The 25,116-nt window shown below is 41.9% G+C and overlaps 2 protein-coding genes across 9 annotated transcripts in view; both read right to left on the bottom strand.

The window, feature by feature from the left end:
• Positions 1-251: 251 nt before the first annotated feature.
• LOC142065094 (C-type lectin domain family 1 member B-like) lies at positions 252-12,075 on the bottom strand. Of its 2 annotated transcripts, none has more exons than XM_075110900.1 (7): positions 11,933-12,075; positions 7,955-8,100; positions 6,757-6,846; positions 5,476-5,574; positions 5,067-5,221; positions 4,408-4,520; positions 252-1,062 (listed from the first exon to the last, which is right to left on the bottom strand). In XM_075110900.1, the coding sequence occupies exons 2-7, from the start codon at positions 8,064-8,066 to the stop codon at positions 939-941; spliced, it is 693 nt and encodes a 230-aa protein (XP_074967001.1). In that variant the 5' UTR covers positions 8,067-8,100; positions 11,933-12,075; the 3' UTR covers positions 252-938. The 2 variants fall into 2 exon arrangements, with proteins under 2 accessions (XP_074967001.1, XP_074967011.1); XM_075110910.1 differs by lacking the exon at positions 11,933-12,075 and adding an exon at positions 11,817-11,863 and having other exon boundaries at positions 255-1,062.
• Positions 12,076-13,574: 1,499 nt separating this feature from the next.
• Positions 13,575-25,116, bottom strand: part of LOC142065063 (natural killer cells antigen CD94-like) — a 36,560-nt gene continuing 25,018 nt past the window's right edge. For 5 of the 7 annotated variants that reach the window (XM_075110824.1, XM_075110850.1, XM_075110833.1 and 2 more), the window contains 5 exons: positions 18,976-19,074; positions 17,600-17,686; positions 16,584-16,738; positions 14,155-14,267; positions 13,575-13,793 (listed from right to left, as the gene is read on the bottom strand). In XM_075110824.1, coding sequence (XP_074966925.1) covers positions 13,673-13,793; positions 14,155-14,267; positions 16,584-16,738; positions 17,600-17,686; positions 18,976-19,074 — 575 coding nt within the window. In that variant the 3' untranslated portion in view covers positions 13,575-13,672. Of the gene's footprint in view, positions 13,794-14,154; positions 14,268-16,583; positions 16,739-17,599; positions 17,687-18,975; positions 19,075-22,205; positions 22,414-25,116 lie in introns of those variants that run through there. The other 2 variants (XM_075110842.1, XM_075110881.1) reach the window with 2 other exon arrangements.

The following is a 25,116-nucleotide window of genomic DNA, read 5'->3' as shown; positions in this document are numbered from 1 at the left end:
GATCCCTCTGTGAATCATTCTAACTTGAGTGTAACTGAATTTTCCTTTGTGCACTTCTTCCATGTAAGTAATAGAATGAACCTTGACATTCTTGAATCTTTAGCTAAGTTGCTATGATGATTGTAAAAAATTCCATCAAATTGCTGTTTTAAATTGGCTGATGCTTAAGTGTTAAGAATCTATCTCACAAATATTAATAAGTCTTAAATTGCTAATCAAAGCCATGTAACAAATCATATTCATGACAAATTGGTGTAGTTGGCAGTATCCACAAATCTGTATTTGTGACAAAGTAAAATTTGAACATATCTAAAATTCATACACTATACCCAGTCAAGAAGAGGATGAGGATGCTGAGTGATGCTTCACTGCTAAGCAGTGAACAATGGAGCCATATGTCTCCGAGTAGTAAAGAAGAGGAGAGCTTACCTTGGAATTTTAGAGGAATATAGAATAACTGAAAGTGAGTATGCTGAAGAGAGGTCTAGAAATAATTAAGAGTTATTAGATGTTAGCATATCTTTATAAATAGGAGTGAAAGAAGACTCATCATCTGAGTAAGGTCAAATGGACTAAAGATAGAGCACCTTGACAGAAAATTCTAATCAGAGTGACAAGAATTGGCCCCACAGGTCTTCAGACTTCTGCTTTCTTTGGCTGTAAGTAATGCTTAAGATTGTCAGCATCGCTAAGACAGTGGTTTCTGAAGTAGAACAAGGAGACTAATATATCTTCTTTGATTTGTAGACATTTGTTACTGTTGGTTCTTTTTATCTGCAAAGGTTTTGTGTCTCTTTTCCATTTTTGTGTGAATACACTAGGAAGATGATGGACTCTGCTCTGAATTTGTATTAAAAATTATTTTACACCCCTTCTTGGAAAACTCTGAACACCAGAATCTTCATACTCTTCCAGGTTTTTTTCTGCTGATAATCTTTTTAGATCAGCTGGACTGCTGCCTTCTCACAGATCCAGGGATAATTCTTGTAACAATTCTCACTGTAGACTCTTGACTTATGATAAAAAAGGTATGCACAGTTTTGCTTAGAGGACAAATCAATCCTGGAAAAAAAAAAACCAATATCATCTTGTTAAAAAGTAATGTACAAATGTGAAAAAAACCCATAAAGACCTTTTGGACAATCATACATTATTGCAAAAGTTGCTTAGTTATTGTAAATTTAATAAAAGTTTATACAAAACACTGAAGAACATAACGTATCATTCAAGTCTGAAGGATCATGTTGGTCAGCAATGCAGGTTGTGAAAACTGGAGCCAGCCTGGGCTACAGCGATCATGCACTGGTGGAGTTCACAGTCCTGAGAGATATGGGTCAGGCAAAGATGAAAGTCAGGACCCCGAATTTTAGGAAAGCAAACTTTCAGCTCTTCAAGGAGTTAGTCAATAGGACCCCCTGGGAAACTGCCTTCAGGGACAAGGGAGCAGAACAGACCTGGCAGATCTTTAAGGGTGCTTTCTATAGAGAGCAAGAGCTCTTGATCCCCAGGTGTAAGAAACCAGGAAAGGAAGGCAGGAGATGGGCATGGATGAGTTGAAACCTGCTGGCCAAAATAAAGGGCAAGAATGAAATGCAGTGGAAACAGGGACAGGTATCCTGGGAAGAGTATAGGGACACTCACAGTTGTGTAGGGATGGTGTTAGGAAGGCCACAGCACAGCTGGTCTTGAACTTGACAAGGGTTGCAAAGAATAACAAGAAGGGCTTCTACAGTATGTCAGCCAGAAAAGGAAGGTCAGAGAAAGCAAGCCCCCAGATGAGCAAGACTGGCAAACTGGTAGAAACAGATGAGGAGAAGGCTGAGGTACTCAACAACTTCTTTGCCTCAGTCTTCACTGGCAACCTCTCTTCCCACACCTCTTGAGTGGATGGACTGCAAGACAGGGACTGGGGGAGCAAAGTCCCTCCCACTGTAAGAGAAGATCGGCTTTGTGATCACCTGAGGAGCATGAACATACATAAGTCTATGGGACCTGATAAGATGCATCCCAGAGTCCTGAGGGAATTGGCCGATATAGTTGCCAAGCCACTGTCCATGGTATTTAAAAAGTCATGGCAGTCAGATGAAGTCCCTCATGACTGAAAAAGGGAAACTTTGCACCCATTTTTAAAAAAGGTAGAAAGGAGGACCTTGGGAACTACTGATGTGTCAGCCTCACCTCTGTGCCTGGGAAGATCATGGAACAGATCCTCCTAGAAGCTATGCTAAGGCACCTGGAGGACAAGGGAGGTGATTCAATACAGCCAGCATGGCTTCAGCAAGGACAAATCCTGTCTGACCAACCTAACAGCCTTCTATGATGGAGTGACTGCATTGGTGGACAAGGGAAGAGCAATGGATGTCATCTGTTTGGAATTCTTGTAAGGCCTTTGACATGGTCCTCCATAACACCCTTCTCTCTAAATTGGAGAGATATGGATTTGGTGGGTGGACTGTTCAGTGGATAAGGAATTGGTTGGATGGTGAAGTACAGAGGGTAGTAGTCAACTGCTCAATGTGCAGATGGAGGTCAGTGGTGAGTGGTGTCCCTCAGGGGTCCTATTGGGACCAGTATTGTTTAATATCTTCATCAATGGCATAGTGGGAACAAGTGCACCCTCAGCAGGTTTGCAGACAACACTAAGCTGAGTGGTGCAGTTGACATGCCTGAGGGTTGGGATGCCGTCCAAAGGGACCTGGACAAGCTCAAGAAGTGGGCCCATGTGAACCTCATGAGGTTCAACGAGGCCAAATGCAGGGTCCTGCACTTGGGTTGGGCAACCCCCAGTCTCAATACAGGCTGGGGGATGAAGGGATTGAGAGCAGCCCTGCAGAGAAGGACTTGGGGTACTGGTAGATGAAAAGCTGACATGAGCCGGCAGTATGTGCTTACAGCCCAGAAGGCCAGCTGCATCCTGGGCCACATCAAAAGCAGCATGGCCAGCAGGTCAAGGGAGGTGACTTTGCCCCTCTACTCTGCTCTGGTGAGACCCCACCTGGAGTACTGTGTGCAGCTCTGGAGCCCTCAGCCACAAGAAGGACATGGACCTGTTGGAGCGGGTCCAGAGGAGGGCCACAACAATGATCCGGAGGCATGGAACACATTTCCTATGAAAAAGACTGAGAGAGTTGGGGTTGTTCAGCATAGAGAAGAGAAGGCTCTTGGGAGACCTTATTGTGGCCTTTAAGTACTTAGAGGGGGACTATAGGAAAGATGGACATAGTTTTTAGCAGGATCTGTTGTGATAGGACAAGGGGTAATGGTTTTAAACTAAAAGAGAGCAGATTCAGACTGCAAATAAGGAAGAAATTTTTTACGATGAGGGTAGTGGAACACTGGAACAGGTTGCCCAGCAACATGGTAGATGCCCCATTCCTGGAAACATTCAATGTCAGGTTGGAGGTGGCTTTGAGCAACCTGATCTTGTTGAAGCTATCCCTGCTCATTGCAGGGGGGATAGACTAGGTGACCTTTAAAGGTTACTTTCAAGCCAAACTATTCTATGATTCTATGATCATTGTTCCACCAGCATTCAGCTCAAAGATACAAAAAAAGAAAGTTATGTATGGAGCATGATCAAAGTAGAAAATAGCACTAGTTTCTAACTAGTGGTTACGTCACTCCAGCCATTGCTTTATGTAGTGGTAATTTGGGTCTGGAAACTGAAAGGCAGCAGTCTACCAGAACAGAAGCCAGATTATTCTGTCAGCTGCCTACTAGGCTGCAGGAGGTGTAAGAGTTTGCAAGACAAAATGAGCAGGTGTTTCAAAGGAGGCACTGGAGAATCTTCACTTGAAGAAGGTTCTCCAGACCCTGAAGAGGGCTCTCGTATTACTGCATACAGTGATCACTTCACACAGAACAGAATGGGAATTTGATTTCCCCCCCCCGGTTAGTGAAGGAGGAATACATAGAGCAAGCTGATGAGATTTTACAGAAAAAGTAGACAGGTGCTCTCCACCTAATGCTGGCTATTTTTATGTAATAAAGGCTTCAAAGTGGTGATGGAGGAGAGAAGTCAATTTGCAATAATTGTGTCTGAGTAGAAGAGGCAGGTGAAGGCAGGCTTTGCAGGAGGTAGGCTGTCTTGAAGGAAGTGTGGGTGGATTCCTTTAGAGTCCTGGGATATTTCATAAAGTGAATGGGCCTAAACAGTGAGAGCAGTCACTGATTGCACTGGTTCGTTGACTCCTTCTTCTCACACATCCAGTTTTCTGAGACTCTTTCTCTATTTCAGAGTCTTCACACCTAAAAGAGCATTTTAACTCCAAATACATCTGTGGCTGTATTCTGCCTTGAAGCTTTGCTGTTAATGGGATTTTGGTTTCCTCCTCCTTCAGTGCACAGGGAGGGTATTGTGCAAGAAGACATTAAAAACCACCATCTGATTGATTTCAGAAAACTTACCAGTCCATTCTCTTCGTAGAAAGTTTCGTATCATCTATCCAAGACCAGCCATCGACTCCGTATGATAAGCCAATCCAATAAGATTGTTTTTGTGATATATGAGATATGCTATTCTATATAAAAAAATGCAACATTTTATCACCAAGGAGCTTGTGGGTATTTTTCTTTTCGCTGTACCTAAACAACTACTGTTGAGGGAGGAGGTGATCCAGAAAGAACCAAAGGAGATAATTTGACAATGACTGCCTGAATTCCTCATCTGGCCCTCTTAACAGTTCCCAAGAGATGACATCTCTATTTGGCATGCAAACAGAAATATTTTGTGCCTAGCACCTACTAAATATAAGACCAGGGCAACAATTCTTTTTAGATCCCTACCTCTCAGAGTATTCAAGATTTCCTCAATGAAAGACTCACCACTTATAACTTTTATGGGATCCATTACAGTCATGTTCACTGTTTGGCTGAATAATATCCTGTGTTGCTAGCTACCTCATCATTACACATATGTGGTTAAATGCTCTGCAGTCTGCATTAAATCAGACCTTGGGGACAGTACCTCTATTACTATGTAACATCAAGAGGTACTTGCAGACTGGTGAGGAGTTTTGAATAGTTGATACCAACGCAAAGAAAGATCAGTATGATTGGAACCATACCAACTTGCTTTTCCTTTTCAGCATAAGAAGGGTGGCGTTCTGGGAGAAGCAAAAGTCTTTACTTTCCTGCCATGTGGCCTCCTTTTCTGAAAAGTAGAAACAGGTGTCGCCTCCAACCCATTTCCAGTTTACAGGGCAGAGTGAACATGTGGATCCTAGAACAGAAAGAAACCATCTGTCCCTTATAAACAGCCAAAGGAAGAGTAGAGGAGTCTACACCCATAGGCTTGGAAAGTCAAATTATGCAGAGCTGAAACGTGTATAGCACTTTATGGGTCACATCTACATTAATTTTTTTTTTTAAAAAAACCTCATTATTTAATCTGATATAGCATAGAACACCCTTGTATAATCTGATATAAGGACTAACACAGAGATTTCAGGCTGTGTGAGCAGTACTTCTACTTACTATCATTCTTACTGTCTGCGTCACCCATCAAGCACAATCTCTCCTTTAGTCCTTGCAAGTTTTCATTATGTCCTGTAGGTGCCTTAGAACCTCTGAGACCTGGATTTTATAAAGATATTCTTCATGAGACAAAAAAGCTGTGACAATGCTATTGCATGATACATGCTTCATCATATATTGCAAATTCACTTTTTGCAACACCATGCTCACATGCAACTCTGATGCTTATAGTGTCACATATTGTGAGGAGATTAGCAAATGAGAAAATGATGAATAAAGGGATTTCCAAATTTTAAATGCAGTTTAATCACAGTGCTGTTGCAGGCCACTTGGTAACCTAAGAAAAGACTAAAATAATGCAAAAAAAATATGCTTAGGAAGGACTATTTTGGACTAATCATGTTGATCTTAAAGGAAGTTTTGTAAGCCTTTGAAAAAAACCTAAAATTCTAAACATACTTCAGGTTGAAAAAAACCTTTTATTCTTAAAGGCTGGTAAAACTTCTCTGAAGAAAGTGGGGAGGGTTTTAAAATGTATCTTCCTGAACAGTATTTAGATACTGGCTTTTGGTAGCAACGGCTCAGAATGTCTGTGTCCATGCTCTGTGATAGAAAGTATAGGTACAGTCATGTCACACATGAAAAAAGCTAATATAAATATGAGAGTGTTCAGTTCTCTTGCACATGTCAGATCAACTGGGATGACTGAGTGAAACAGACAGAGAACGTGAGATTTCCTCCTGAATCTGAGTGCTAGAAGTATGTAAATTTTTAACATACTGGTATGAACTGATTTAAGACATTAGTCTACAAACATGGAAGGTTAGTCTACGATCATGAAAGGTTTATCAAAGACAAGAACTGCTATTCCTGTAGAGCAGAGACACTTGAACAACAGGAGAAGAGGAGAAGGGAAGCAACAAACTGATTTATGAAAGTAAAAATTATTATTTTATAATTTAATTTGAATTAGCAAATAAATAATAGATGGATGAGGACAGAATCCATTCCTCCCACTCTTTCCAAAATACATAATCTTGACTTCTATATCCTTGCTCTGGGCACAGGTCCAGACTTAAAATATTGCTTCCCACAAAGCCTTATGTACACCAAGCTGCAGAGTGTTCATCACAGGCAATTAGGAGGAGAGGAAAGGACAGTATATGTGGGGAGAATGAGCTATGGCTGTGTTTATTGCACTCAGTCTTCCACCTTTCTTCAATGCAGTTATTCCCAAGTTGTTAATATGAATAAAAGAACACAGTATATTTCAGGACTTACCTAGGACTATCATTCCTATGGTGAGGGCCAGACACAGAGCAAACAAAGTGAAGATAGCTGGCCACCATACAGCAAAGGGAAGAGAGCGTCCTGGATGAAACCAACAGTTTATCTGAGGGCAGGCACCCTGTTCAGCAGTACTTCCAACCCTCCACCCCTCCATGAAGAGCCATCTGGTGACTCCTGAAAGAATTCCCTTTCCAGGCTATATTATATTTTAAGGATTAACCCAAATGCAAGTTGAGAAGAAGATGTGGTACCTCTGTTAAAGAGGTCTGTTTGAAAGGAGACAGGGTTTAAATGGAACAGGTTGGGGATTCCTTGCCTTTGACAAATGATGAAACTATGAACCATTGTAGTGATTGTTTGACTTAGAAGTAGGTGATGTTCCTATTCTCTTTTGACAGTACTGTATTACTCTGCTCTTTCAGAACAAAGTAAGGAAGTGTTTGCACACCCTCTTACACTTTGCGCAAATCCTCCTGCTCTCAGGGCACACAGTGCTCAGGCTGCATGCCGGCTCCTGGCTGAAGCCCAGTTCAGAAAAACTCTGGGGTCCAAAATATCCTCTGAGATTTCCCTGCATTCAAAAGTTCCTGAGAGCTACCATCACCAAATGGTCATGGCAATGCAGTATGATGGACCTTTCAGATGAAGAAATATTTAACTCAAGACTGGATGCCCTCTTGAAGTACAACCAGAGCTATGGGACTTGAAGAAAGGAAGTGACATGACCTATGCATTCAGGCCCAGTGCTGCCTCATCCCTTCTAGCCTTAAAGGCTATGAACCTTAAACATTTCCTGAAAAATTGAGGTCCAGAGGGCAAAACATTGAAGTTCTTTTCCTATTAAAGTCAGATTGTCCTGTCTATGTAGCCATTTCCTGTAATAATAAATAAACAATAAATAAAACTAACCACACTACAGCTGATTCCTACATTCCAAAATTTGATCTTGAAGCCACCTGTCTTTTCCTACAAAAGTTTAGAGCTACTAATGTCCGTAGTTCCACTCTATGCATTTTCACATTCACACATGCTCTTTTTTATCAAACAAAACAATAGAAATAGTGCATTAAACCTATAATATTAGATCTGTAAGTACATTTCTTATTTGCTGAGCTGGGCAAGAGAGACTGTTCCTATTGTCATTGTCTGCCATAGCGCGGAAAGTTCAAAGAGCAAGAGTCAGTCATACCTTGGTTGATGTGCAGGGACATGTAGTGTCTAGTTGGATGTTGTGGTAGGTGATTTAAATTAGAATATCCATCCTCTTCCTCTGTATTTGTATGCATTATCTGAGAACTCATCCGTGGTTGAATAATGATCTTCTTAAAAGACAGACTGAATGATTCATGAAGAGAAGCAAAAAGAAAAGGAGAAAGAGGGAGGGGAGAGGAGAATGAGTCACTCTTCAAAGGCTGTAAGGCAAGATTCTCATATTCAAGTGCTATATGTGACTCCTCCTTTTCCTCTCTTGGGGAAGATCTCCTCTCTTCCCGCCCATCACATCTCAGCCTGGGTCTACATCCCCAGGTCTAGTGACATGTAGGGATGACATGAGTCCCAGTAAAAGTATGGCCTGGTAGTTCCCCTCTTTTCCATTTAGCCTTCCCATGACTTTCATCTCCTTTGAACTTTCTACATTTTAAGAAAGAACTAACACCTTTGATTCATCACAGAGGCAGACTAACTTCAGCTCTGTGCCTTTTTCATTATTCAGTGTTAAGGGCTAAAAATCTAGGTGTCTGTATTAATTGAGAGCAAAGTTCGCAGCTGCAAATAGCTGCTGAAGCTTTTTAATCACATAGAGGAAGTAGGAAGTGCTGTCCAGAATCTAACGTCATCTTCTCAGAGGGAAAAGTGGGAAATCAGAGTTTGGGGAAAAAGACACAGACAGGATTTAACAAATAAGAGAAATGAGCTCTTGTGGCAAAGGCTAACCACATACTGGACTGACCTAGCAAGAGTGTAGCTAACAGGGCAAAGGAGGTGATGATTCTCTTCTTGCCCTCACTTGTGAGTATGCAGCTGGAGTACTATGTCCAGCTGTGGGCTCCTCAGTAAAGAAAAAATAAACATCCTATAAAACACATAAATACTAAACCTGGTCAAGGGGAGAGCCACAAACATGCTTAGGAGCTGGAGCACTTGATTTACAGGGACAGACTCTGACAATAGGATTTGTTCAGCCTGGAGAAGACAAAGCTAAGGATAATCCCATTTCAATCTCTTGCTGCATGAAGGGGCTATAGAGAAGATGGCGCCAAACTCTCAGAGGTATACAGTGAAAGGCAAGGAAGCAATGATCATAAGTTACAGGTAGGGTGGCCAAATATTGGAAGAGGTGCCCAAAGAGGGTGTATTGTCTCCATCCTTGGAGATTTTCTGAACTTGGCTGGACAGGGACTGGGTTTATCTGATCTAGCTTTGAAATTAGACCTGCTGAGCAGGAGTTTGGACTAGAGGGACTTCAGATGTACCTTCCAAATTAAATCTTCCCATGACTCTGTGATCTATGAGTATGAACGGAAGACTCACTACGACGTTTAGGTGAGAATGCCCAAGGGAAAAATAGTAGACCACCTGGAATAGTATCATCTCTTCCCCTTTCTTGTAACTTGGAGAGAAAAAATTAGCAAGTGAGAGACTGGTAACAAATTCTCTGCACCAGCCAACTACAGTAGGAGCCGCTTTTCCTCTTTGCAAAGCTTCGCTCAGCTTGCTGGCCCTTCTGCACAGTGCTGTGCATTCTTCCTTTTCTCCTCTGGAAGTTTGCCTGCCAGGAGAACGTATGGTGCATTAAAGTCATGATGTCAAGAGGGAAGGGTCTGAAAGGTTGCGACCTCACCTGCTGCCTCAGATGTTTCAGATGAGTAGCTGTTTATTTAACACAAAATAAATACAAAAACTGACCAAGCAAAGGCAGGGACAGAGTGAAGGAGTGTGCTCCATGGACAAAATTATACCAGCTGAAAGATCTTGTTAAGGACAGAAGATAGTGTGGGAAAGACCAGGTGGGCTTAAAGCGATGTGAATCTGTAGGGTGATAGTGAGATTGTGTAACTGGAAACCTGTCATTAGAGATGAATGAGCCAGAGCTGACACCTGCGTCAAGGAGTCTAGGCACCCCCAACAAAAGATGCGTGGCAGAACCATAGTGTCTTAAGACTTATGTCTTAAGTGCCATTGTTTGAAAGGAACCTTTAGAATTCATGTGGTTCAACTTCCTGTTCAAAGCTGGGGCAGCTTTGGACTCTGATGAAGTTGCTCAAGTTCACACAGCCTCCAAGAAAGGAGATCTCCCAGCCTCTCTGGATACCTATTTCTGTGTTTGGCCACTCCCACTGTGCAGAATGTTCGCCTTTTGTGTAACTGAGATTTTCCTTACTACAGTGTCCATTGATTGCCTCTTGCAGTGCTCTGAACAGCCCTGGCAGAACGTAAGCATGAATATAAGAACAAGATAGAGGGCCCCAAAGGAGCACTAACTGATAAAAAGATGGTCCCATCTGTTGTAGCTGTGCTCCTGGGCATCTTCTTGTAGTCTTTCAGTCACCTCATAATAATTTAAAAACATATAAGTGAAAGATGTTATAATGTTTAAATGTTTTAAGATTCTGATTTGAAATAGAAAGAACAAACAGGAAAGGAAGGTCCAGGGACAGATGAGCATGAAATTCTTTAGTAAATTGGCTAACCTTCACAGGGAAAGGGTATTTTTCTTTTTTGCTTTCTACAGACAGTGTCTGTGAACAGAGTGGCACCATATTGTTTAGCATCTTGCTGACAGTGCATTTCAGCATGTGAGCACTGGCATTTACTGACAAGTCTGAACCCCCTCCAGAGCAGCAAATGTGTTCATAACAAGGATGATGGACACCATTGGGAATGAGAGAGGATGCACTCGCTGCAGGGCCTGGAGCAGAGAGTGCAGTGGAGGATGTGAAGAGGCACTGTGCAGCTGGGGTGTTTTGTTCAACTCTATTTCTGAACCTGCCTTCCTGACATCCATGAACTCTGCTTTTTCCTATTCAGGAGCTGACATTTAGGCTCCTCCCATTTCACCGTCTTGGTTATCTCATTGTAGATGGGCAAATGTGAAGCTGTCATGCTCCTTCCACTTCAGAACTGCATTGCAGGGTTCATTCCCCCAGTGTACCCCTTTATTCACTTCACCCTATCTTCTTCACTGTCCATGCCCTTTCTGAAGGGATGTTGAAGCCAAGAACTTCTCTTTAGTTCCCAAACCTTTCAATATTTATGATGTCCCAGGCTCTACCAAGGGCTTTAATCTCACACTTAGTATACAATACTACGTTTTATTTTCCATACAAAATGTGCTTCAAATGAACCACTTGTCTGAACTTCTCAGTGCCATGGAAGGATTGTGGACCTCCCCTATGGCCAAAGATAGTGGACCTCCCTCAACAGCTTGTGTCTTGGGCTCCATGCATGTGTAGCCAGGAGAACTTTGGTAGTCTCTGAGATGGGAGGCAGACTGGTTGAAATAGTGGATTTGCTTGAATTTAAAATACTAGTTACTATAAATTCTTGCCTCTGGAATATTCTGCTGTTAACAGGTGAAAAGCCCTTTCCAAGCTGCTGGAGCAAAGATTTGGGCTCAGACCTGTGGGAAACTATAGGCTTGAATCCACATGCGGGTCCCCTGATAAGTTGTTTGAGATAGAAAGCGGGCTGGAGGATTATAGGTACGCGATGGAATTAGCTTGACTACAGACCCAGTGTCAGACCCGCTGATGGAAAATTACAGAGATCAGACCCGATGATGGGAAATTACAGAGAATCTGCAAGTCACCAGGAGGAGGAAGAAAGGCGAGAGATATCTCGGCCTTGAGAGCAAAGAAGAAAGGCAGGGATGTCTCTCGGCCTTGAGAGCATCCGACAAACAACAAGGAGTTTAGGCACGAAGTACAGAAATAGACTGTTCGTTAAGGAGGTGTCGCAATCTGTATGAAGTAATTGTTGAAGCTTGTTTACAAGAGCATATAAAAGCGCTGTGACTTAAAAATAAAACTGAAGCTTGCTCTATCACTCACGTTGAGTTGGCTGCTTGCTTTCCTCGCTCGCCGCACAGACCAAATGGAGTTTACTGTATGAAGATATGGAAATAGTTTATAAAGATCATCCAGCCATAGAAAGAAAAGAAATGTACCCTGCAAGTTATTCCCACTGACTTGATCTTCATGCATTAATAGTGAGCACACCAAGTAGTCACACCAAGCAGCCAGCAGGAAATCCAGAGGCTAACATTTGTTTTCATAATGCAACCATCAAACAAAGGCATATAGCAGATTGCTAGAAAAAAAAAATCAAATGTTAGTTCATGGAAAGAAAAGGGGGTAAAATGTGGCAACTTAGATGCCTGCTGTGAATTTTTTTTTTGGGTTGAAACTGATGAAACATTGTACCTTACTTGCATTGTACCTACTGCATTGTACCTACTGCAACTGTAAGGAATTCTAGATGGTTCAACTGGTAGTTTTGTCCATGAATTACGACTTGGCTTTACTGAGTATAATGAATTTATTCAGTTCACAAACACCTTTTGGCACATTAGAAAGAGGGATTCATATTTTTATCAAGGAACTGCTTCAGACTTTGAGAATATTTTCCAAGGAAATATTGACTATTAAAGATATTATTATTTTTTCATTTATTTTAAGGAAATTCTCCGAATACTAAGGCCTATACACATAGATACAAGGGGTATATATAAATACAAGGAACATATGCATATGTAATACAAAACAGATGCTGACATACAAAACTTCAAAGAACACATGCAATGAAACTCCACCCAGAAAAACTGGAAACACCATTTTCTTTCAAGAAGTATGACAAGTGCTTTAATAACACATGATGCTTAGTGTGTACCTTGGGCTCCAGAGATCCCAAACAGTGTGTGTAATACAAGAGTTCAAGTAAGATCTGTGGCAATGGATTCTGCATCAGTTTGAGTACTGATTGTGTGTAGTTCTGAATGGAGCAAATAATTATTATCCTCACTGCTGTTTGTGTAGCAACTGATGTCATGATAGCACTGAAGTTATTCAGGTAATGTTTAATGCAACCGTGACATTTGACTCTATTTTCACAGAGATTGCTTCTAGCATATTCCAGTCAGATCTGTCATTATCTCAAACCCTTCGAGCCCCAAGTTGTGTCCCAAAAAAGACTGTTGTGGTTTAGCCCCAGTGGGCAACTAAGCACCACGCAGCAGCTCGCTCACTTCCCCCCCCAGTGGGATGGGGGAGAGAATCGGAAGAGTAAAAGTAAGAAAACTTGTGAGTTGTGATAAAGACAGTTTAATAGGTAAAGCAAAAGCCACATGCACAAACAAAGCATAACAAGAATTCATTCACTACTTCCCACTGTCAGGCAGGTGTTCAGCCATCCCCATGAGAGCAGGGCTTCATCATGTGTAATGGTTACTTGGGAAGACAAATGTTGTAACTCCAAATATCTCCCACTTCCTTCTTCTTCCACCCAGTTTATATACTGAGCATGACATCATATGATATGGAATAACCCTTTGGTCAGTTAGGGTCAGCTGTCCCAGCTGTGTCCCCACCCGACTTCTTGCCCACCCCCAGCCTACTCGCTAGTGGGGTAGTGTGAGAAGCAGAAAAAGCCTTGACTCTGTATAAGCACTGCTCAGCAATAGTGAAAACACGCCTGTATTATCAACACTGTTTTCAGCACAAATCCAAAACATAGCCCCATACTAGCTACTATGAGGAAAAGCAACTCTGTCCTAGCCAAAACACTTGAATCACCATTCTGAGAAAACTGTATGATAAACAAACAAAAATTAAAATGTATTTAGAACTTCCTGTTCCTAAAGTTGGTATCTCACAGTGGCAGATCCCACACCCCTTCTTGCAATGCTTCTTCAGATGAAATGAACAGCCACTTTCTCACAGATCCAGAATTGCTTTGTCGAACAAGAGTGGCTGGCATAAATAATCTGACCATATAAGGAGGCACAGAAGATGTTGTCATATAATATAACCCTAGGAAATGAAAAGGTATAGCTTAATGATGTCCCAATGACATCATGTGATCAATATTTGGACCATTTGTAATCATACTGATTTGCCACTGGAATGTAGAGTTATTTCCCCCTTGGAGCTATTTTATTTGTGCTAGGTGGTCCTTTTGGGTCTGGTCCATGTGATTGAGCTGTACTTTGCCATCCATTGCTCCTTATACAGGACACAAATTCAGAGCTCCATAGCAGATACTATGGTCTCCATACTCCATTGTCATTGCACTTGTGACAAACATGGGAAAGTAAGAGGAAGCACAAGTCCCATATAATTTACCAGGGTCTATCAGATAGAACCACACCAGTCCTAAGTTACAAAGGCTTACCAATTTGTTGCTTCTTTTGAAAAAGCTGTTCCATCCTCCCAGTACCACCTGCTCCTTTCAGATATGTATGATAATCCAACCCAGTAAAACTGTGAATCATGTGGCAGAGAAACCTGTAGGTATTAGAAAATCATCACAACAATATTTTAAAAGTAGAACCTAAGTTCCTGTATCTTCCAGCTGTGAAGGTTCTGCAACCAAAGGAGATAGCTCTTACTCAGTAGGAGAATAACCTGTTTGCCATGCTTGTTTTCCATGAGGCAGTGCTGACTGCTCTGATTACAGGATCATTCAAATACCATTGTTTACTGAATTGCCACAAGACAAATGTACCCTGGATCTGTAAAAACATAGCTTTAAAAAATAAATAAATAAATAAACCCCAAACAAAACAAGAAGCTTTATCTGGTGTGCCTTTAAGTATCTACACTGCCTTTAGATATCTGTAGTTTAGATATAGCTATGGGAGCACCGTATAAGCCCCAGTAAGAGTCAGCAGAGATCTGACCAACAGAGCCAATGGAGCCTGGGAAAGGTTCATCTCACCCATGTTACTGAATAGTTACTGTATTCGCCAGATCTCCCACTGACTGTAACAGAGCCTGAGGAAGTAGCTCTAAAGTTGCAGACTGCTTACACTGTAGATAAGTGAAGTTAGGTGAGAATCTCAACCAAGAAGGCAGAGCCTGTTGCCTAAATACAGGCCTCTAGCACCTTTTGAGATTTTCCAACATGTCTGAGGTCTTCATGTATGTCTGACAGACAAATCCCAGGACCTATGGGGAAACTGTGCCTTGCTGAGACATTATTTGTAGGTCAAAAAGAATAGCCTTGGGCACCTCAGGTTGCCCTAGCAACCTATGCTTAGGTACTTGAATCGTTCCCTAGGTGACTAAGTGCTACCTTAGAGGTTACTCAGCATCTTAGCCTGTTCAGATCTCCAGATACTCTACTGCTTCTTAGTAGCATTAGACTAGTAGTCACCCTGCTAGATAGGGACTCATCCAACATCTAAAATCCACAGCTGGCTTAGACTGGTCTGGCCTCAGTCTGGCTGCAGCTGTGAATACCAAACATGGAAGAAAAACCAAGCACCCAGACACCTGGAATCAAACTATCTAGAGATTTATATAGCATACCAAAATCATCTCTTGAATTCAACATTGAAAGTGTGTTGTTCAGGTGTCTCCCAACAGTGTGAACCATGATTCTGATCTCAGGATGCTGTTAAACTCAATAATAAACCATTTCTCCACTTTCTATTTTCACAGAATCAGAATCACAGAAGCATAGAATGGTAGGGGTTGGAAGGGACCTTTGGAGATCATCTTGTCCAACCCCCCTGCTTGAGCAGGGACACCTAGAGCAGGGGGCACAGGAACATGTCCAGACAGGTTTTGAATGTCTCCTGGCAAGGAGACTCCACAGCCTCCCTGGGCAGCCTGTTCCACTGCTGTCACCTTCACAGTAAAGAAGTTTTTTCTCATATTGAGGTGGAACTTCCTGCGTTCCAACTTGTGCCCATTGCCCAATGTCCTGTCTTTTTGTCTCTACCCATCTGATTTTCACTTAAAAAAAAATCCAAAAGACCACCCTTTGTGCCTTAAAATAAAAAAGTTGAGAACCCCCATCTGAAACCACCTTCATCTTGAAAAAGGAGAGCGATTTCCAGGGAAGCTTGTTTCTTTTAAACAGTTTTAAGTGGCTGAAAGAAAATAAGGATATTTGGGCTTTGTGTAAGCTTATCAGTTATTGAAAATGAGGTTCCCAGATATGTGTGTACAAAAAGGGAAAATATGGTCTTGACAGCAAATACAGATTTTTCTTTAGTCAGAAAAAATGCCCCCAAATTAGTAAAACTACTTAAAATTATTAATTCCCTAAACCTTTTTCAATCTTCATAATATAATCTTCTGCTGTCTAGTCTTTCTGCCATCATTAACACCACTCTATGAGGGTATAACACAAGGTCAGAAAACAACCTTTTATATTTACGTTGTACTGCAGTGTGCAGATGACAGTACCATAGCGAATTGGCTGCTCGCTAGATTTCATGTAGATGTGGGTTTGATGCTGGGAGCCTTCAGTAATAAAACTTGTAGAAAGAGATAACAAAAACATGCATTTCATGTGCTAGGTCTCTCCTCCATGCTGATAATATGCAATTTGTTTTCTCTGTGAAACTTAAGTATTAGCTAATTAAGGTATTTTATACAATGGCTTATTCTATTTCTTTAAATACATAATTTCATTATTTGTCACAGTACACAATTTAGGAAGTGCTGCAAGTCATGACAATCTTGTGACTTGCAAGAAGGCTACTTGACCCAAAGAAAATTAAATGTAAACAACCAAACTATTTTCTGCCTGCAAGATTGCTGGAAGTTAAAATACATGACAGAAAGGAAAGCATGGGGTTAAGACTGTACCATCTTTGCTTTGTCTTTTAGCACAAGTAGAGTGGAGTTTCTTGAGGAACAGAATTCCTGGCTTTGCTTCCATGTTTTCTTCTGCTTTGAAATGTAGAAGCAGTTGTCAGCACCACTGTTTTGCCAGCTTGCTGGACAGAGAGTACATTTTGTTTCTAGAAATCAGAGAGATTATTATGCAGACCTGCAAGGAATGCAAGGGCTTTAGCTACTGGCTTGACTGAGAAAAGATTAAGGGTAACCATGAATCATCTGAGCCCTTGAGGGGTGAAGAGACAAGTTGTTTGGCATGTTCATCATAGAATCATAGAACCATACAATAGTTTGGGTTGGAAGGGACCTTTAGAGGTCATCTAGTCCAACTCCCCTGCAGTGAGCAGGGACATCTTCAACTAGATCAGGTTGCTCAAAGCCCCCTCCAACCTGACCTTGAATGTCTCTGGGGATGGGGCCTCCACAACCTCTCTGGACAACCTGTGCCAGTGTTTCACCACCCTCATTGTAAAAATTTTTTTCCTTATATCCGGTCTAAATCTACCCTCCTTTAGTTTAAAACCATTACCCCTTGTCCTGTCACAACAGGCCTTGCTAAAGAGATTGTCCCCATCCTTCCTATAATCCCCCTTCAAGTCCTGAAAGGCCGCAATAAGGTCTCCCTGCAGCCTTCTCCAGGCTGAACAATGCTGACTCTCTCAGCCTGTCCTCATAGGAGAGGTGTTCCATGCCTCCAATCATTTTTGTGGTGCTCCTCTGGACCCACTCCAACAGTTCCATGTCCTTGTGTTGGGGGCTCCAGAGCTGGACGTGGTACTCCAGGTGGGGTCTAACCAGAGTGGAGTAGAGGGGCAGAATCACCTCCCTCGAAGTAATGTACACATATCCACATCTCAAATACTACCACAGTTAAAAACAGACGATAACTAATAAGATCTTTTCCCTGTGATTTTATAGTCTCTCAGTCAATAACCTCTGAAAAGGGGGTGACTTGTGTTTATTTACATAACAACCACATTTACCATTTTTCTCCTTCCCTTCAAAACACAATGCTTCCCTCATTTCCTGCAGCTTCTTTCCTTCCTCAGGATCCTTGGAAACCTGAAAAACTGAAGGTCATGAAAGTGTTTATCAAAGATTGTTTCTTAAAATGTGTGGCTTTAATTTGTAGCTTCTGGCATTTATTTTTTGTCTACTTCATTTGTATGACTACCATTGTGTGTACATTATCTGCAGTTTCTTAACTGGGAGGGTTGTACAACACTGGAAAAGGTTACCTGGGAAGATGGGGGCATTTCCGCCCTTGAAGGTTTTCAAAAGTCACCTGGACAAAGCTACTGATGAGTTCATCTGGCGTTGGTGATAGTCCAGCTTTGAATAGTGGGGAGGAAGGGGTGGGTGTCAGACTACAAACCTGAAGAATTGCCTCTGAACTAACATTTCTGTGATGCCACGGACCACCCTGAATATTTGTCCTGGGCACTTGCAGCTGCTTCCCTCCTGCCAAAAAGAAGCCAGGGACTCTGCCTCTGCTTCCAAATGTAATATGGCATCATCTTTGTGGTTAATTGAAATGCTTCTATGGAAAATCTGCTGTAATTATTGGGCAAATGCACCAGTCACAATGTTTTGATGACAGGATTGTCCTCCCTGCAAAAACCTTGCAATCCAAGAAAAGAGAACTGTAACTGTGAAATATTCCAATAACAGTCACAGGGGGGAACCATTATCCAGACAGTGTGGCTAAGGAGATGAGTTTCTGGCTGTGAAAACTAAGCTTTTCAGAAATGGGTTTGGGTTAGGGTTTAGAGTTAGGATTAGTCAGTGGTTAGAGTTAGTGTTAGGTTTTAGGGTAAGGTTTAGGGATATAGATTAGGGTTGGAGTTAATGTTAAGGCTGGGGTTAGGTTTAAGATTAGGGTTAGGGTGATTATGATTAGGGTTAAGGTTAGGCATTAGGTGTTAGGATTATGTTTATTGTTTAGGATTAGGGTTGGGGTTAGGTTTAGAGAGTAGGTTTATGTTTAGGGATAGGGATAGGGTTAGGGATTACCTTTAGTATTAGGATTAGGGTCATTAAGGTTAAGGTTAAGGTTAGGGATTTAGGGTTACAGTTAGGTTTAGAGTTAGCATTAGTTAGGTTTAGGTCTTGCATTTGGATTGGTATAACCCTTAGGGTGAGGGTAACTGTAATTGCAGATTTTAGTGATCACAAATGACCTGTGCTGACACTCAGTTATGAGGGGACTTCCGTGGGAGAGCTCTACTGTTGCCCTTCTTGCCTTATTATTTCCATTTGGGGAACAGGGACACTAGGGACAGTCTGCATGGGGAGAAGAAGCAGTCATACATCTGGAATTCAATCCCAGAGCAGCGGCCTGGGACACCACAGTACTTACACAGAGCCAGCAGGGCTACCAGCCCCATCAGCAGCACCAGGCACAAAGCAAGGAAAGCAAAGGCCACCGGCCGCCATATGGAAGATGAGGCAGAAGCTCCTGGGACAAACAAAAAACCCATTCAGCAACAAAAATAGCAGCTCTCCTCACCACACAGTGGTATTACCACTTTTCTGGCATCACCAGCTCATCTTGATCCTGTCTGCAGTCTCCTGTTTTCCATACCGCAGTTTTTGTTTTCAGTGTTCTGAACTTCCTGCAGTCATTTTGAGAAATATGTCTATTTATGCACTGAGAATGCTTATTAACTGAGGATCTAGTGTTTTAGAGTAAAACGTCTCATGAAACAGGTAAACAGATTAGATTTTGCACTTCCCACAGTCCTGGAAATAATAAAACCATCTCTAACACTTCTCCATCTTGAAAGGCAAAAATTACCAGCTGGTTTTGGATAATTAATTCTCAAAACTGTGACTGGAATATCTGAATGATTGCAGTGTTTGAACATTAAGCTGTGCATCTTTCTTCAGGCTCTTTCTCCAAATTTCTGTTGTGGTTCAATGTCTAATCAGAAAGATAGTCCTCCAGAATTTTATAGCTGACTGTCCCCTGATTAAAATATTCTTTTAAATATACGTATACATGCATTTTTCCCTTTTGGGAAGCAGTGCTCTGCAAATTTCTGAATTAGTCTTTCACATATATTTAGGTATTCAGGTTAATTGAAAAGTGTTATACCAAGTGTTTTACTTGAGTGCAGTGCATCAGAGCAAGAACCTTCAGCACTTCACCCTTTGTTAGGTGAGAATAATCACCCTCCAGATGTGCCCAGAAGTCCAGACAGGCTTGGCAATTAAAACTTAAATTGTCAAAGTTAAGGGAGATGACCCTAACCCTCACTAGTTAAGGTAACTCAAAGAGACTGCAGATGACACCAGACTGGGATGCCAGAGGGTAGGGTTTCCTTTTAAAGGGACCTAAAAATCCTGGGAACGAGCTGTAAGTGCAAGCGCTCAGCAAAGGCAAATGTGAAGTCCAACACTTGTAATAGTACAACTCCTTGCAACAGTACAGGTAGGCGATTGGCTGGCTAGAAAGCAGCTATGCTTCAGAGTCCTGGTGAACAAGTTGAATGTGAGTCCTGAATTGTACCCTTGTGGCAGAGAAAGCTGACCAGCATTGGGCTGCATCAGCAAGACTACAGCCGGCAGGATGAGAGAAGTGATTACTCCAATATACTTGACAGTCATGAAGCCGTGTTTGGGTACCGTGTCCAATGCTAAGCTTCCTAGCTCAAGAGAGGTGGTAGCTAAGTGCAGAGAGTCCAGCAAAGGAACATTGAGTTGGTCAGGGACCTACAGAGAGGCTGAAGGACCTAGACTTGTTTAGCATGGAGAAGAGGAAGCTAAGGAAGGAGCTAATTTCAGTCCTCCACTACCTAAAATTGTAAATTTGTATCCACTACCTAAAATTGTAAAATTGTATCAGCAATAGTGTGGCCAGCAGGAGCAGGGAAGTGATTGTGCCTCTGTACTCATCACCGGTGAAGCCACATCTTGAATATTGTGTTCAGTTTTGGGCCCCTCAGTACAAGAAGGACATTGAGTTGCTGGAGCATGTCCAGAGAAGGGCAACAAAGCTGGTGAAGGGTCTGCAGAACAAGTCTTATGAGGAGTGGCTGAGGGAACTAGGGTTGTTTAGTCTGGAGAAGAGAAGGCTGAGGGGAGACCTCAACTACCTGAAAGGAGGTTATAGCAAGGTGGGTGTTAGTCTCTTCTCCCAAGTAACGAGAGATAGGATGAGAGGAAATGGCCTCAAGCTGTGTCAAGGGAGATTTAGATAGGATTTTAGGGAAAATTTCTTTACTGAAAGAGTGGTCAGGCATTGGAACAAGTTGCCCAGAGAGGTGGTTGAGTCACCATCCTTGGAGGTGTTCAAAAGATGTGTAGATGTGGCACTTCAGGGCATGGTTTAGGAGGCATGGTGGTGTTGGGTTGATGGTTGGGCTTGATGATCTTAGAGGTCTTTTCCAAACTTAATGATTCTATGATTCTAAAAGGGCTTTATAGATGGAGACAGAGTCTTCTCAAAGAGGCACAGCAAAAAGACACAATATAACAGTTACAAGTTGCATCAGGGAACCCTCTGATTAAATATGAGGAAAAATAATTCTTCCTCTTCAGCACTGGAACAAGTGCCCAGAGAAGCTGTGAGACCTCCACCCCTGGAGGTTTCCAAAACTAGAGTGGACAAGACCCTGAGCAACTTGATCAGATTTTAGAGCTAGCCCTTTTGAGCAAAAGATTGTAAAAGATGAACTACAGAGGCCCCTTCTGACCAAATTTGTTCATAAGTCTACCTACTTTACATGTTCTCTGTGTGATTCAAAAGACCATTTTAAGAGTTTTCTGAGCTTGACAACCTGTTTCTTTCCAGGAAGCTCTGCACCTAGATCACAATACCTAATGTTTTATCCTTGGTTTTCTGGCTGCTGTGTCTCAATAGCTTCTCCTCCATCCTCCTTGTCAAGGGGTCATCCTCAATGGATAGCCCTAGATCTTTTCCAGACAGCACCAGAGTGATGTTAATTTAGTCTTTGTCTACTCTACGTAACCTGCAAACAACAGCAATGATTTGTTTCACACATAAGCCACGCTGTGCATATATAAGCAGCAGCAACAGTACTCAGTCATCATTTTATGGTCTCAGGCATTCCACAGGCACAATCCACTTCCTTAGTTAACACTTAGCTTGTTTATAATAAACTTGTTTATAATAAAACTTTGAGTATAAACGAATAAAAACATATACTTCTATCAGAGCTTGCATTCACTGATAAACAGGGTACCTTTCTACTCCCCACAGCTGAGGAAATTGCTTCAATTTCCAAGGCCTGCATTATCTGATAAAACTTCCTCTCTTGTAGTGCCCTGCTATAATAAATGAGTGCTATTAAAGTGGAAAAAATCCATAGAAAGGTGGAATTTGTCTTCTGTGTTGAAGTAAATGGAAAAAATAATTGAAGTAAAGGTAGGCTTTAGAAAAATATCTGCAATCATAAACAGTAGCGCACAAGACTCCATTACAATTATTCTTTCTGCTCTTTCAATGAACATTTATCTAAGAATATACTATAAAGTTTAGAAAGATTCTAAAGCAGTTAACATGAACATGCAAATTTAAGTTATGCCCCAATTTAGATAGAAAAGCTAATTTCCATCTGTACTTACTATCTACTACAACACAACTGGTTGGAGCCTTAAATGCAGAATGTTTGTTGCTGCTCAGATATCCAGGAGTAATAACTGAAGCTGAGGGTCGTAAATTCAAAGCGGTGTAGCCTTCCTCATCCTCCATCTCTAGCTCGTCACAATTCTCTCCTGTAATAGGAGTACTTCGAAAGTAGGGGTACACTGCAGCAAGATGAATGCTGAGGCAATGGGAAAGGCTCACGTTTCAGCATTTCCAGTGAAACCACGGAGGAAGCTGGCTCTGTTCTGATTACTGTGTCATTGTAAAAATGTAGCATATTGAAAGCATGATAAGGAGTTATAGTGACACCGCCAAGGGTGGGTGTTTTATTCCTGAATGTGAAGATCGTGAGTCTTGGTTCCTGGCCGGAACCTAAACCGTTTCATTTAACTATCCACCTGATGTGACTCTGTAAATACAGCAAACAGGATTTTCTACCTCCTGAAAATAATATGCTCTAGAAATAGTTGCTATTTTGTGTTAAGGTATGAAAGATATCTGTTTATATATTGGGGCAGAAATACAACACATCAGCTGCACTGAGTATTTGGCTGCACTTCTATACAGTGTTGTGAGATAAATGAAAAATGAAATTAATTTGCAAAAATTCACTGAAGTAAATGTTAGAAGGGGAAGAGCTAAGCTGAAAGGATGGTGAGGCCAGGAGCTTGGCAGGATTCATGTGACCACTCAGCCTGCATCAGAGAAAGACAAGACTACACCGAGGGCCTCTCTGCTGTTGTACTGTATGCAGTAGTCACTGTGCAGAACTGGCTTATCCATCCTCACTCTTCATCTCTAGCTCTCTGCAGTGCCTTGCTCCAGTGCTGAGCTGCAGTTCTAGAACACCTTCAGTGACCAAGTCTCCTTAACAGAGCACTTGCCCGGACATGATGAGTCATGTTGCGGTGACAGGATGAGTCAGAAGGAAATTGCAAGACAGGAATTTCTGTGGTAGCTTTTCCTGCTCTTGTGTGTAAAGTTCAGAGTCTCCCAATTGCAAAATAATATCAACAGACTGGAAACACACTGTAATGACTGGGCTATTCTTCCTGCCTTGCTGTGCAGTTGGCGTATTTCTTGTATTGCATTTTACCCGTATGCAAAGGAAAGGTGTGAGGGAAAAACTGGGAATAAAGTGTGCTTACACTTAGTTTTGTTATACAGACAGGCCCACAAGGAGTAGCATTCAGTGTGTATTCATGGCCTACCCATAACATTATCATAAACACCTCATGCTAAATATGGTGCGAAAACCCTTGTCTATAGGGCCTGAAAACTGTATGTTGACACCTTAGTGTAAAAAGGACTTTCCTGCAGACAACTGGGAGTCAAGCATATTATGCTACTGAATTTGGTTGCAGGTTTTCATGACAGTACAGATGGGCTCATGATCGAGGGGTGGGCTTGACCGTGGACATTATGGCACAGGTTATCTATGAATGTGAAACATATGCTGCAATCAAGCAAGCCAAGCGGTTAAAGCCTCTGTGGTATGGAGGACGATGGCTGAAATATAAATATGGGGAGGCCTGGTAGATTGATTATATCACACTCCCACAAACCACACAAGGCAAACGCCATGTGCTCATCATGGTAGAAACAACTGCCAGATGTCTGGAAACATATCCCGTGCCCCATGCCACGGCCCAGAACACTATCCTGGGCCTTGAAAAACAAGTCTTATAGCAACATGGCACCCCAGAGAGAATTGAGTCAGACAACGGGACTCATTTCCAGAATAACGTCGTAGACACCTGGGACAAAAAGCATGGCATTGAGTGGGTGTATCACAACCCCTATCATACACAAGCCTCCAGGAAAATTGAACAATATAGTGGACTGTTAAAGGCTACACTGAGAGTAATGGGTGGTGGGATATTTAAACACTGTGAAACACATTTAGCAAAAGCCACATGGTTAGCCAACACTAGGAGATCTGCCAATCTAGCTGGCCCTGCCCCATCAGAACCCTTATGTACTGTGGAAGGGGATAAAGTCCCTGTAATGCACATAAAAAGTATGCTGGGGAAGACAGTCTAGATTATTCCTGTCTCAGGCAAAGGCAAACCCATTTGTGGAATTGCTTTTGCTCAAGGACCTGGGTGATGCAGGAGGATGGAGAAGTCCCATGTCTCCCTGAAAGGGATTTGATTTTGGGTGAAAGTAGCCAGTGAACTGAATGGTACTGCTATGTAATATTGCATGTCATCTCTTCTGTGGTTGCTATATGTCATATAAATGGTATCACAGAGGGAATCTTCCAAATTAATGGGGAATGAACTTTGACTAAATTGAGAAAAGTGCAGCAGTGATGGAACAAGGACTGACTTCAGCATGCAACAATCCAACACCACACACCATCACTCCAGCCCTGAAAGACTGTTACAATAGATGGAGCCCGAAGTCATGGACTAGATGAGCTTAATGGACATTTTGTGGACATTTGTGGATATTTTACAGACATTTTACAGGGGTGGTCCATAGATTAAGGGAATGATAAATTATATCTGTGTATTTAATCGAAGGATGGGAAGGTGGGTGGTGGTTATTGAAGTTGTATTGGATAGTATGGGACCAGAGCATGATGTAAATGGTATAGAATGAGGGGTGGATACTGTCATGGTTTTAGCTGGGATAGAGTTAATTTTCTTCACTGTAGCTGGTATAGTGCTGTGCTTTGGATTTAGTATGAAAATAAGGTTGATAACACTCTGATGTTTTAGTTGTTGCTGGGTAGTGCTTATAATAGTCAAGGACTTTTCCAGCTTCCCATGCTCTGCCAGGTGCACAAGAAGCTGAGAGGGGAGAGGTCACAGCCAAGACAGCTGATCCAAACTGGCCAAAGGGATATTCCATATCATATGATATCATGCGCAATATATTAAC

The sequence above is a fragment of the Phalacrocorax aristotelis genome, chromosome 1, assembly GCF_949628215.1.
Source record: "Phalacrocorax aristotelis chromosome 1, bGulAri2.1, whole genome shotgun sequence".
Taxonomy (NCBI): domain Eukaryota; kingdom Metazoa; phylum Chordata; class Aves; order Suliformes; family Phalacrocoracidae; genus Phalacrocorax; species Phalacrocorax aristotelis.
The sequence above is the reverse complement of the archived record's forward strand: the minus strand, read 5'-3'. Positions and strand labels throughout refer to the sequence as shown.